Source organism: Mus musculus, chromosome 5, assembly GCF_000001635.26.
Source record: "Mus musculus strain C57BL/6J chromosome 5, GRCm38.p6 C57BL/6J".
Classification (NCBI taxonomy): Eukaryota; Metazoa; Chordata; class Mammalia; order Rodentia; family Muridae; genus Mus; species Mus musculus.
In genome coordinates this window covers 137981445-137994535 of record NC_000071.6, presented here as the reverse complement: position 1 = coordinate 137994535, position 13091 = coordinate 137981445, and the positions used below count along the sequence as shown (strand labels likewise).

Below are 13091 nucleotides of genomic sequence, written 5' to 3'. Positions count from 1 at the left end.
AATTGAGAAAATAGGCTTAAATGGACTTGGGAAGGAGTTCAGAGAAATCAAAACCTGTTTTCTGATTCTGGAAATGCCTGGGTATGCTCTGAAGAGAACAGGCCGCCTCAATGTGTGTCCCAAGGCTGTAATGGTGTGTAGAAAACTGAAAGGGAAATTGGTGCCTTACAGGATAAAAGATTGCTAAGGAAACTGAAGTACAAATGTTTGTTCATGCAGATTTCTTTTCTTTTTTTCTTTGTTTTTTGTTTTGTTTTGGTTTTTGGTTTTTCGAGACAAGGTTTCTCATATAGTCCTGGCTGTCCTGGAACTCACTTTGTAGACCAGGTTGGCCTCGAACTCAGAAATCCGTCTGCCTCTGCCTCCCAAGTGCTGGGATTAAAGGCATGTACCACCACTGCCTGGCTCTTTTCTTTTTTCTTAAATTTTCTTAAATTTAGTTTTTCCTCTTTCTCTTTCTTTTTTTTTTCCTTTTCTTTTTTCTTTTTCTTTCTTCCTTTTTTCTTTATTTGAGACAAGGTCTTACTGTGTAGCCTTGGCTCACCTGGAGTCACTATATAGACCAGTCTGGCCTTGAACTCATAGAGCATTGCTTGCTACAAATGGACAGATTTCTTCAATGCCATAGTCATCAGGGCTATGGCCATATTTGTGGCTACCAGCTGTAGTAACTTGATTCATTTTCAAGGGACTGAGTGATCCAAGTCATGTCATTCCCCAAGGTAAAGATGCTCAAGGTTTTGAAAATGTTGTTGTTGTTGTTGCTGTGTTTTATTTTTTGAGTGGACTGGAGAGATGGCTCTGTGGTTATGGGTACTTGTTGCTCTTGTAAAGGACCTGGGTTCAGTTCCCAGCATCCACATAGTGATTTACAACTATCCATAACTCCAATTCCATGAGATCTGATACCTTCTTTTGACCTTTGGGAGCATCAGGGATGCATGATGGTACCCAGACAAAGATGCAGGTGAAATAATTATACACACAAAATAAAAATAAAAATGAAGAAATCCAAAAAGGTTCTTTTAAAAATTTAATGAGATAAAATTGAGAGATAGGTCCGACATCTTAGCGAGGCTGCTGTGGTCCACACGACTCTCTGAGCTTCGCCATGCCGCCCAAAGACGACAAGAAGAAGAAAGATGCCGGAAAGTCGGCCAAAAAGGATAAAGACCCAGTAAATAAATCTGGTGGCAAGGCCAAGAAGAAGAAGTGGTCCAAAGGCAAAGTTCGGGACAAGTTGAACAATCTTGTCCTGTTCGACAAAGCGACATACGACAAGCTCTGTAAAGAGGTTCAGAACTATAAGCTTATTACTCCAGCTGTGGTCTCCGAGAGACTGAAGATTTGCAGTTCCTTGGCCAGGGCAGCCCTTCAGGAGCTCCTTAGTAAAGGACTGCTCAAGCTGGTTTCAAAGCACAGAGCCCAAGTAATTTACACCAGAAACACAAAGGGTGGAGGCAGCCCAGCTGCTGGTGAGGATGCATGAGCAGGTTCAATCAGCTGTGCACTTGGGAAAATAAAACTTTATTGAATCAAAAAAAATTGAGAGATAGCACAGAGAGAGACAGAGAGATGGAAGAGAGAGAGAGAGACAGACAGACAGACAGACAGAGACAGAGAGAGACAGAGAGACGGAGGGAGAGACGGAGAGAGATACGGAGGGGGAGAGGGAGAGGGAAAGGGAGGGAGAGGGAGAGGGAGGGGGAGAGGGAGAGGGAGAGGGAGGGGGAGAGGGAGAGGGAGAGGGAGAGGGAGAGGGAGAGGGAGAGGGAGAGGGAGAGGGAGAGGGAGAGGGAGAGGGAGAGGGAGAGGGAGAGGGAGAGGGAGAGGGAGAGGGAGAGAGAAAATGCATGTGCAGGTTACAGGAGTTGATTCTCTCCTTCTGCCAATGGGTCCTGGGGATTGAACGAAGGTCATAAGGCTTGACAGCAAGCACCTTTACTTCTAAGCCACCTCCACAGCCTTGATGATTAGCTGTTTTTGTTTTTATTTTTTTAAAGATTTACTTTTATTTATATGAGGACACTATAGCTGTCTTCAGACACTCTGGAAGAGAGCATCAGATCCCATTTCAGATGGTGGTGAGCCACCATGTGGTTGGTGGGATTTGAACTCAGGACCTCTGGAAGAGCAGTTAGTGCTCTTACCCACTGAGCCATCTCGCCAGCCCCCTGATGATTAGTTTTAATTGTCAATTTGACACAACCTAGTGTCACCTAGGAAGAGTCGCAATGAGGAATTGTCCAGATTCGATTGGCCTATGAACATATCTGTGGAAGATTATCTCGATTATGTTAATTGAGGTGAAAAGACCTGCCCACTGTGGGTGGCGCTATCCCCTAGGCAGGAGATCCTGAACTGTATAAATGTAGAGAGGGAACTGAACACTTGTAGGCATGCATGCATTCATTTTTCTCTTTGTTCTTGATGAGGATTTGATGAGTTGCTTCAAGTTCCTGAATTGGCTTCTCCACAGTGATGGGCTGCAACTGTTTAGTAATTTCTTTCAAGATTACAAGCTCCTGTCTTGTTAAGACATAGAATGTTTAAAAGGAGGTGAAGCAACAGGATGTTCTAAGGCAGTGGTTCTCAACCACTTAATGCTATGACATAGTTTCTCATGCTGTAATGACCCCATCATAAATTATTTTGTTGCTTCATCACTAATTTTAGTACTGTTATGAATCATAATGTAAATATCTGATATGCAGGATATCTGATATGCAACCATGTGAAAACCATTTGACCCCTAAAGGAGTTGCTACCCATAGGTTAGGAGCCACTGGTCTATGGATATGTAAAGTATTCCATTATGCAGGGGATCTCATTAATCTCAGGAAGCAAACAATTCACTAGCTTCAGGAAGTCACTGAAACTGATCAGAATCACTAGACCCCACCCTTTCCAAGCAAATAAAGCAATAGAGCAATAAAGACTGCCTAGAGACAGTCTCAGGCTAGCTGAACTTCCTGGAAGAAGCATAGACCAACCTTGCTTGCAGGACAGGCTCAGACTAGCTGAGATGACTAAAATGGACATTGTCCAGACTACTGAGTTACCTGTAGGTTATGTAGTGGGCTCCAGGTTTCCAGTTTTCATGAGCTGTCACTCATGCTGCTGTGATGGACTTCAGTAATAAAACTGTCTTTAAGTCATTTCTGCTCCTGTATGTAACCCCTTACCCATATTTATGTAAATAATACCAATAAAACTGGTGGAGGATGCTTTTGTGTACTGTGTATTCAGATCCTGATTTCTATGTCCAGATATCTGGTTGCAGTCCTGAGGATGGCAAGGCCAAACATCTCTGGTCTCAGTGTTATGTAAAAATTGTTTTCCATCAATTGTACTGGCTAGTTAATTGTACTGGCTAGTTTTGTGTCAACTTGACACAGGTAGAGTTATCACAGAGAAAGAAGTTTCAGTTGGGGAAGTACCTCCATAAGATCCAGCTGTGGGGCATTTTCTCAATTAGTGATCAAGGGGGAAAGGCCCCTTGTGAGTGGGACCATCCCTGGGCTGGTAGTCTTGGTTCTATAAGAGAGCAGGCTGAGCAAGCCAGGGGAAGCAAGTCAGTAAGGAACATCCCTCCATGGCTTCTGCATCAGCTCCTGCTTCCTGACCTGCTTGAGTTCCAGTCCTGACTTCCTTGGTAATGACCAGCAATGTGGAAGTGTAAGCTGAATAAACCCTTTCCTCCTCCACCCCCCCACAAAAAAATTTGGGTGGAAAAGATAGGGTGTGATTTCCTCAGGGGGTCCCAGAGGAGACAGGACCATGAGTATAAGAAGATATGGAGAGGCCATGAGAAGATGCCATGAACAAGTCACTATGGGAGTCTTCATGAGGACACATGTGGACCTGATTGAGCCAGGACAAAACTCAGATTGAAGGTAAAGGATCATGTAGCTGGGAAATAGGCAGCCTTAGGGGTTCAAATAGCTCAGAACCTGACTAACTTAGTGCCTGTAGCTTGATAATAAAAATACCAGGTCTCTGTGTCATCTATTTGGGCTACAGTGGGCATAGACACATCCTGCAGTGACTTGAGCACAAAAGGGACATAAGAAAACCCCACAAGAATTACAGTTCACTGATCTGGACTTTGGTGGTATCCATCCTTTGATCTGCTGATGGTTTTCCTAGCTGAGGTGAGTAGATGTTTGTTCTCATCATCCCAAGACTAGAGTCACATAATGGACTCCTAGAAGGGTAAGTCTGATAAATCTCTTCTCTCTTGAAGTTGCTTTTGTCTGGGATATTTTCTCCCAGTGCCAGGAATGAAACTAGGACAACATCTTTGAGTGAATATGAAGATGTTCACAATTGAATCAAGTATGTGGGGGCAGAATACATGATAAAATCAACTCACACTTCTCTAGCATCTCTGAGTTTAAAATGCCTTCCTTTCTGTGCTGTTCTAGGCATGAGGGCAATTGTGAGGGTTGACAGATTAATCAAGGAGGAGGTTTACAAGGCAAGGCGATTGATCTGACATTGAGAGTGAACTCAGTCTGTGGCATTCAAGTCTTCTGTGCCCATGCCTCTTCCTTGGATTCTTGCTGGCTGTTGTACAGTGGCCCATGGAAGACCTTGTTGATGACATTGACTTCTGAAGTTCACCTCTCTCATGTCAGGCAGAGAGGGTAACTTACTGAGGCTGAGCTACAACATTGTTTTCATCCTTTACTTTTCTTGTCCTATCCCACTGCACCGAGAGAGATTGGGAAAACCCCCTGTGATCTATGAGGCAGAAGAAGGGGTCTATGTCCTGTGGGGAGACTTCCACCTCTGCCCAGGAGAGGTAAGTGCCATTTCCATTGGGAAAAACACCTCTTTCTGGTTCAAATGCTAGCTTCTTGTTGGCCTTGTTCCAGTGCAGACTAATTCTTTGTGGGTAGAAGCCATAGGCCAGGCATTTGAATATTCTGTTTCCTCCTGGGATCACACGGCTGGTGATTGTCACAGTGGGAGGATCTGTGGAGGGAGAAAGGTGCACATAGAGAGCTGAAGGTGGGCTTTTTCCTGCCATGCCTCTTTCATTCCTAACCCCCTGGATGACCATCCAGTCTGACTTCTCTAAGAGACCTTTGTGAAGTTCAGGAAGGGCTTTCCCTGTTGTGTTATATGGTATGTACAGAGCTACTCTCTTACTCCCTGCCTTTTGTTATGGTGTATTGACTTCTGATGGTAACTGATTGAGACAGGGGGTTGGGGAGCTAGCTCAGTGGGTAAAGGGCTTGCTGCATAAACATGATGATCCAAGTGTGAATCTCTAGAACAAAGGTAAAACTTTGATGCAATCGTGTATGTCTCTATTCCCAGAGCTCAGAAACAGGGAAATACCTGGAAGCTGGCTGGCAGGCTAACCTGGTGTCTTAAACAAGGTGGAAGGTTAGTACCAATAGCTGAGGTTGTCTTCTGATCTCCACTCATGCTGCATCATACATATATACCCACATACATACATACATACATACATACATACACACACATCATACGTACATACAGATAACAAAACAGAGACAGGATATATACATACATATACACATGTCATACATATACACAGATAACAAAACATAGAGACAGAATACATGTATACATACATACATCATACATACATATCATAAATACACAGATAACAAGCAGAAATAGGATACATACATACATACATCATACATACACACAGATAACAAAACATAGAGACAGAATACCTACCTACCTACCTACATACATACATACATACATACATACATCATAATACACATAGATAACAAAACATAAAAGACAGGATACAGACAAAATGTATGCATACATACAAATATACAAACATCATACATACACATAGATAACAAAACAGAGACTACATAGTCCAGAATGGCCTTGAACTTGTGATATCCCTGCCCGGAGTGCTGGGATTGCTGGCATGTACTATCATGCCCAGATTTTGAGAATCTTGAGTGTGCTTTACAGCTCACCCCACTGCTCCCTACTACGAGAACATCAGCCTAGCTTCTTGTTCTGTCTTCAAGAGGCCTCACTGTATTGAGGAACTACAATGAAATTTGGAATCTGATCTATGGAAATTGAGGGCTTGCTGAAGCTGAATCCCAGTTTATTCTTTTTTTTTTTTTTGTCCCTCCCACCTGATTTCTGAGATAGGGTCTAGCTGGCCTGTACTTTTCATGTAGGCTGGGCTTGAACTCACCACAACTTGAACTCATCACAATCCTCTAGCCTCAGCTTTCTGAGTGCTTGGATTGTGGCATGTGATGCAAAGTGGAGGTTACTTAGGGATCCTTGACATTGAGCCAGTTTTGTTTCTGACTTTTTTTTTAAGTGCTGAGGATTGAATCCAGACTCCTGTACATGCCAGACAGTGCTCTACTGTTGAGCCACGCCCCCAGCCCCTCCCTGGGGGATTCAAGGCAAGGGCTCTACCACTGAGCCACGCCCCCAGCCCCTCCCTGGGGGATTCTAGGCAGGGGCTCTACCACTGAGCCACACCCCAAACTCCTCACTGGGGGAGTCTAGGCAGGTTCTCTACCACTGAGCCACACCCCAACCCCTCACTGGGTGAGTCTAGGCAGGTGCTCTACCATTGAGCTATCCTTCTGGCTTTTCTGACCTAAAATTTTGATGAATGTTCCTTTTGGCTCCTGCATCATGTGTTTAAAAGGAAAGACTCCTAGTATATGAAACCTGGAGGATGAAGGGACTAATAGGGGTTGATGGGGCAACCTGCCATTGCCCCCTACACTGAAATGACCTTGGTTTTCAGTTTAGTACTTGGAGTAGTTCATAAAAGCAGTGTGTACCTATTCGGTCCAGGTGAGATCGACTGTAGTTCAGGTACCTCTTCAGCATTTCAGGACACTCCTCCTCTAGGTATGCCTTGGCTCGCTGCACGTAGACCTTTTCTGCTTCCCACTTTAGCTTGGTGTTTGCAGCTGCTGGGTCTAAGGGGATCCAAGCTGGGATTTCTTTGTTGAATTCGATGAAATCCTCTCCGTCGTAGGCATACCTCCAGACAGCTCCACTACTTCTGTTATTTGTGATCTCGCAACCAAACATTCCCTGAAAGGTGTGAGACCCTGAAGCCTCCCGGATCCCACAGGAAAGTCAGTCAGATGGATGCCAACTCCAGCTGAGCAACTTTCAATTCCTTTATGCTTGGGGCATCTAAACACTCAATTCTTTATCTTGGCAAACAAGTTGCTAGCCAGGCACACAGCAGAGGAGGAAACTACTTGGCTGGGCGTTTCAGGCCACTCTGAGAGGGAACACATTCTTCATAGTTGGAGAATTTCATAAGTTGTGGATAGATTCCAAGTCTTTTTCTGTCTAACAGGGTCTCATGCAATAGCCTCAGATCCTAGGTACGAATGATGACTTCGAACTTCTGACCCTCTTCATCTCTCTAGTGCTAGGATTATGGGTATGTGACACAGTACCCAGTTTTATGCAGTGCTGGGAACTGAACCCAGGACCTCTTGCCATGTAGGTAAGCACTCAGATTTGAAGTATTTTTTACATCATCTTATCTAGTGAACTTATGTGTTTTAGTGGATGGTGAATTCTTCAGAATTAAACACACACTGGATTCTATTTCTAAGTTAAATAGGAGTTATTTGTGGTTTCTTATAGATTATCAGAATTCCTATTTGTCAGGTCTATATTGCATTCAAATCATTGCTCTATACATAACTGGGTCATTTCTCTCCTTTCAGTGGTTAGTATTATTTATTTATTTATTTATTTGTTTATGTTTGAGACAGGATCATACTTTATAGCCCAGGCTGGCCTGGATCTCAGTATGTAGCCCAGTTACCACAAACTTACAGCAATCTTCTCTAAGTTTTCTGGATGCTGGAATTACTGATAAGCCACAATCCTCCAAACCTGTTTGGTGTTTACTCCCAATCTTTAAAGACCTTCACCCCCTTACCCAAGAACAATGACACTTGCACAAAGTAACCAACCTACCACAGGTCAGTCTGATTACAACATTGGATGTTTACTCCGTCCTGAGTGATGTTGGTGGCACTGGCTCTAAAATCTCTTAAGCTGTCTGGATTTAAATTCCAGATCTCTCCCTGGTTCACACACTTGTATTGCTTTTTGTTTGTTTGTTTGTTTGTTTGTTTTGGTTTTTCCAGACAGGGTTTCTCTGTATAGCCCTGGCTGTCCTGGAACTCACTTTGTAGACCAGGCTGGCCTCGAACTCAGAAATCCGCTTGCCTCTGCCTCCCAAGTGCTGGGATCAAAGGCGTGCGCCACCACTGCCCAGCCCACACACCTGTATTGTTAAATGAACTATGAAATATAGTTAAGTTTAAGTGAAATACTTTAAGAAAATCCCTGAAATGAGAAGAGTAATAATCTTTGAAGATGTTATTTTGACTATTAAATGTGCTCACACCTGAGCCTGGCACAGAGTAATTGCTCAGTAATCACAAGTTACTGTTGATTTTATTATTATTAATTAATTGTGGTGTGCATGTGCATAGTGTAAGCACATGGTTGTGTATGCACACATGTGTACCCATGCATGCACACTCAAGAGTCCAGAGGAGCATGCTGGGAGAGAGGAGCATGCTGGGAGAGAGGAGCATGCTGGGAGTGCTTCTCTATTGATCTCCACCTGGGAAGTGTTGAATCTGATTCCTTTTCAAGTGGGTCAGGGCATGGAGATGAATGGTCAGTGAGTGGTGCCTGGGTAGGAAAGGGACTCTGATACCATTTCCCTGTAGTGGCTCTTAACCTTCTTAATAAGTGCAACCCTTTAATACAGTTCCTCATAGTATTGTAACCCCCAACCACAAAATTATTTTATTGCCACTTTGTCATAACTGTAAATTTGCTACTATTATGACTTGTTATGTAAATATCTGATACTCAGGATGTCTGATAAGCAACCCTCAAAGGGGTTACAGCCCATAGGTCAAGAATCACTGCTGTAGGAGTTGATGTCTGGGGTGAGGGTGGAGGAAGCCATGGGAAAGGAGGAGGTAGATGTGATTGTGTACGTGTGTGTGTGTGTGTGTGTGTGTGTGTGTGTGTGTGTGTGCAATCCTTTCCACTCATACTCGTGGATTGCATCGGGTAAGGCACACACACTCATTGGGCGATAGGAGATCACTGACCTGTAGTGTCCTTGTAATAGTCCATGATGTCTTTCAGGGTCACAAGGAAGATCTCCTCCCTGGCCCTCTGAAGCTGGCTTTCCTTCTCCCAGTCCTCCATTCCTTCCACCTGGCTCCAAGGTCCCACAGGCTCTGCCTTCCCGCTGTTGCTGTTGTAGTGGAAGAAGGCCTGGTCATTGAGAAATGCAGTGGCTTGAAACCTCGGAAAACCTTTGCTGGGTCTGGACAACCCGGTGTAGAGAAAGGTCAGATAATAAGACCCTGCAGAAGGAAAGAAGATTCTGATGGGTGGGGTTTATGCACAGGAGGCCACTGTGGAGCTGCAGAGCCCCAGGAGGAAGGACCTGGCTGGCCTTGGAGCCTCTTCCTCTCCTGCTCTTGATGCCAGCTGCATACCATGGGACGCTCACTCATGTGAAGGAACTCTGCCTTTTCTCAGGATGACATGTCAGAGATTGTTCTGTGTTGTCTCTACATTGTACCCCCTACTTTGCATATAAAATTGTGTGTGTGTGTGTGTGTGTGTGTGTGTGTGTGTTTGTGTGTGTGTATGGTTCTTGTGGGTGTGAGCATATGTGTATGGTGTAGGTGTATGGTGAGAGGTCAAGTTGAGATGTCCTCCTTCATCATTCTCCATCTTTCTTTTTAATTATATTTATGTGTGTGTGTGATTTGTGCATATGCCACTGTGTGTATAGCAGTCAGAGGACAACTTGTAAGAGTTTGTTCTCTCTATCACATGGGCCCCAGGGATCAAACTTAGTTATCAAGTATGGTAATAAGTACTATTGATGCTGAGCCATCTCTCTAGTCTGCCAACTTAATTTTTTTTGAGACAGAGTCTCTCACTGGACCTTGAGTTCATTAGTACAGCTAACCTGGTCCATAAATAATTTCTAGGGATCTGCCTGTATCTAGCTGTCTATCTATCTATCTATCTATCTATCTATCTATCATCTATCTATCTATCTATCTATCTATCTATCTATCTATACTGGCTGATTTTGTGTGTCAACTTGACACAAGTTAGAGTCATCAGAAAGTATGGGACTGTGATAGGCAGCCTATTTTGGTTGAATGGGGCTTGCTCCGGTGACCCAATAGAGAAATCTACAAGGGACAGAAAAATGAGCCACATTCCCAGAATCAGGTGCCTAAAACCACAGAGCCCCCAGTTCCATAATTCTGTGACTATAAGTCACGCAGACAATGTCCTGAGCTTCTGGCATTCTGGCTGGACTCCACCCCCACAGTTACCTGACTATAGCCAGGTATGCTCCTCCTCACAGTTAGTTACCTGATAGCCCAGCCCACTATAAGAGGGATTGCTTGCCCCCCCTCCCTTTAAGCCCTCACCTTTCTTACTCTCTAGCCCTCCTTCTCTCTTTCCCTTCCCCCCTCTCTCCACGTGACCATGGCTGGTCTCTCTCTCTCTCTTTTTACCTTCTCCCTTTCTCTCTGACTTTCTACAATAAATCTCTAAAACCATAGACTATGTCTGATCATCAAGGTCTGCTGTGCTTGAACGATGGGATAGGCTTTCTCCTAACAAGCCGTGTTTAACCTCCCGCCAGAAGGCTATCCTGTGCTCCAGCCACAGACCTGACCAAGGACTCTTGCCCGCGTGGGAACCATCCAGCGCCCCCTCTCCCCCTGCCCTCTCCTCCCTTCCATCCCCAGGCTCCCCCATCCTGTTCTCAGCTCCTCCACGGTATACAGTGTAGTATGCAGGAGGCTGGGAACTTGGTGCCTAGGACTGCCCCTTGTCCACCACTCGCTGAGTGGGGTCAGTGGCTTCACACAGTCAGACACCCATCCAGGACCATGTGGAAAGCGTGCAGCAGTCCTCCTGTGTCCATCCCCCCAGAGCACCAGAACTCTGTCAGGACGTGGGTTCTCTCCCACTCCCCTCTTTTCCCCACATTCACGGCCCCGCAAAAAAGAAGGAGTCGCCGGGCGTGGTGGCACACACCTTTAATCCCAGCACTTGGGGGGCAGAGGCAGGTGGATTTCTGAGTTCGAGGCCAGCCTGGTCTACAAAGTGAGTTCCAGGACAGCCAGGGCTACACAGAGAAACCCTGTCTTTCACATGAGGCATTTTTCTCAATTAGTGATCAATGAGGGAGGGGCCAGCCCATTGTGGGTAAGGGCCATCCTGGGGATCATTGTTCTGGGTTCTAAAAGAAATCAGGCTGAGCAAGCCAGTAAGCAGCACACCTCCATAGCCACTACATCAGCCCCTGCCTCTAGGATCCTTCCTTCCCTGTAGGGTTCCTGTCCTGACTTCCTCCAATGATAGACTATGATCTGGAACTGTAAGCCAAATTCCCTCCCTGACTTGCTTTTTAGTCATCTTGTTTTGTCGCGGCAGTAGAAACTCTAACTAAGACACTATCTATTGCTCTTTGTATTTGTCATATATCTACACATTAACCCATTGCCTGTCCATATCTTTCCATCATCCATCCATCCATCCATCCATCTGTGCATCTACCCTACTAGTTTCTTTAGAGGCCCCTTACTAACGAAGATTTTTGGTATAGAATATACTTAACATTTTAAATATATATTTATTTTTTAAATTTTATACACACACACACACACACACACACACGTGTCTGTGTATCATATGTGTACAGTAGCAAAAGAGGACAGAAGAGGGTGACAGATCCCCTGGCACTAGAGTTATAGGTAATTATAAGCTCTTACATGGGTGTGGGAACTAAACACGGGTTCTCTTCAAGAGCAGTAACTACTTTTAACCACTAAGTCTTCTCTCCAGCCCCTTTAGAAAATACCTAACATTCAAAATACAATGCTTTATTATAAACGGGTATAAATAAATAGTTATGTAGCATTCTGAGAATGTACCAGTGTTTTAAAATTGGCTTGGTTTAAGAATCTTCACCCAAAAATTTATGTGCAGTGAACAGCCTTATTCCCCCATCCTGGAACTCATGTGGCTCCCCCAGATTCCCTCCTTCTTCTCTCCTAGAGGCTCTTGCCTTACCTCACTACAGAGGAAAGTCCTGGTTTCCTCATAGAGTTTTCTAACCTGCCTCTGCATTTTCCCCGGGGATCTCTTCCATTTCCCTCCAGAGTCAGACAAGTGTGTTCAGCCCAGGGAAGAAAGGGAGGGGAAGAGTAGAGGAAACTGTATGGTCCATAGTCAAGTCCACTGTCTGACTCCACTGTAAGAATAACACACCTTAGAGGCATCTACCATTTACTACACAGACCTCCAGCCCAATGATGGTAGTAACGGGTTTGCAAAGTTGCCAGTTACCATAGTTCACCCTTCTAGAAGCATTCGGGAAGTCACTGGACTTGTGTTAAGTAAGACCTTAAAGACCGTGGAGCTGAGGACTAGCAGTGTAGCTCAGTGCTTGCTCTGCATGCATGAAGCCTACAATAAAGAAAGATTTTTAAAAAGAATCCAGTAGACAGCATATGCTTGCCTTGAACTTTTGCACCTCTATCTGCCTCTAGCTCCCTTGTGTTGGGATAATAGGCATGAGATACTTGGTTTATGTGGTGCTTAGGACTGAATTGAAGGCTTCCTGCATCCACAACAAGCATCCTCTCAACCGAGCCACACCAGTCGTTCTCAGATTCATGAACTAAGTTAATTGGCAACGTTACAAACCCCTAAGTACTGGATATATGGGAATCCCAGGTACATGAAGGGTCCTTCGTGTGGCCCAACATTTTATTTTCTGCCTTCCCTTTGCTTCTCTCCCAATCTTCCTTAGTTTTGCCCACTCACCAGTCTCCTGAAAGACTGCAGGACCCAGAAGGAGAGGCAGGGACAGCAGGACAGGCACCATTGCTACGGTAGTGCCCGGGAGAACAGTCTACACAGGAAATGAGGCTCTTGCCTTGAGGTCTGGCATCCTGCCCGGGGGAGGTGATTCCACAGCCAATGAGAGAGGCTAAAGAAAT

General features: G+C 44.8%; 1 protein-coding gene and 1 pseudogene across 1 annotated transcript; one reads left to right on the top strand and one right to left on the bottom strand.

Moving 5' to 3' along the window:
* The first annotated feature begins 1064 nt into the window (after positions 1 to 1064).
* Positions 1065 to 1539, top strand: Gm4963 (annotated as a pseudogene).
* A 2763-nt stretch (positions 1540 to 4302) lies between these two features.
* Positions 4303 to 13015, bottom strand: Azgp1 (alpha-2-glycoprotein 1, zinc). Its single transcript, NM_013478.2, has 4 exons — positions 12916 to 13015; positions 9150 to 9410; positions 6822 to 7097; positions 4303 to 4980 (listed from the first exon to the last, which is right to left on the bottom strand). Exons 1-4 carry the CDS (start codon positions 12974 to 12976, stop codon positions 4655 to 4657), a joined length of 924 nt encoding a protein of 307 aa, NP_038506.2. The 5' UTR covers positions 12977 to 13015; the 3' UTR covers positions 4303 to 4654.
* Positions 13016 to 13091: the final 76 nt, after the last annotated feature.

Coding starts and splice junctions, on each gene's coding strand:
- Azgp1 (NM_013478.2), bottom strand. CDS start 12,976: ATGGTGCCTGTCCTGCTGTCCCTGCCTCTCCTTCTGGGTCCTGCAGTC. Junction 9,411..12,915: donor TGCAGTCTTTCAGGAGACTG/GTGAGTGGGCAA, acceptor TTCCTTCTGCAG/GGTCTTATTATCTGACCTTT. Junction 4,981..6,821: donor ATCTCACCTGGACCGAATAG/GTACACACTGCT, acceptor CTCCCTCCACAG/ATCCTCCCACTGTGACAATC.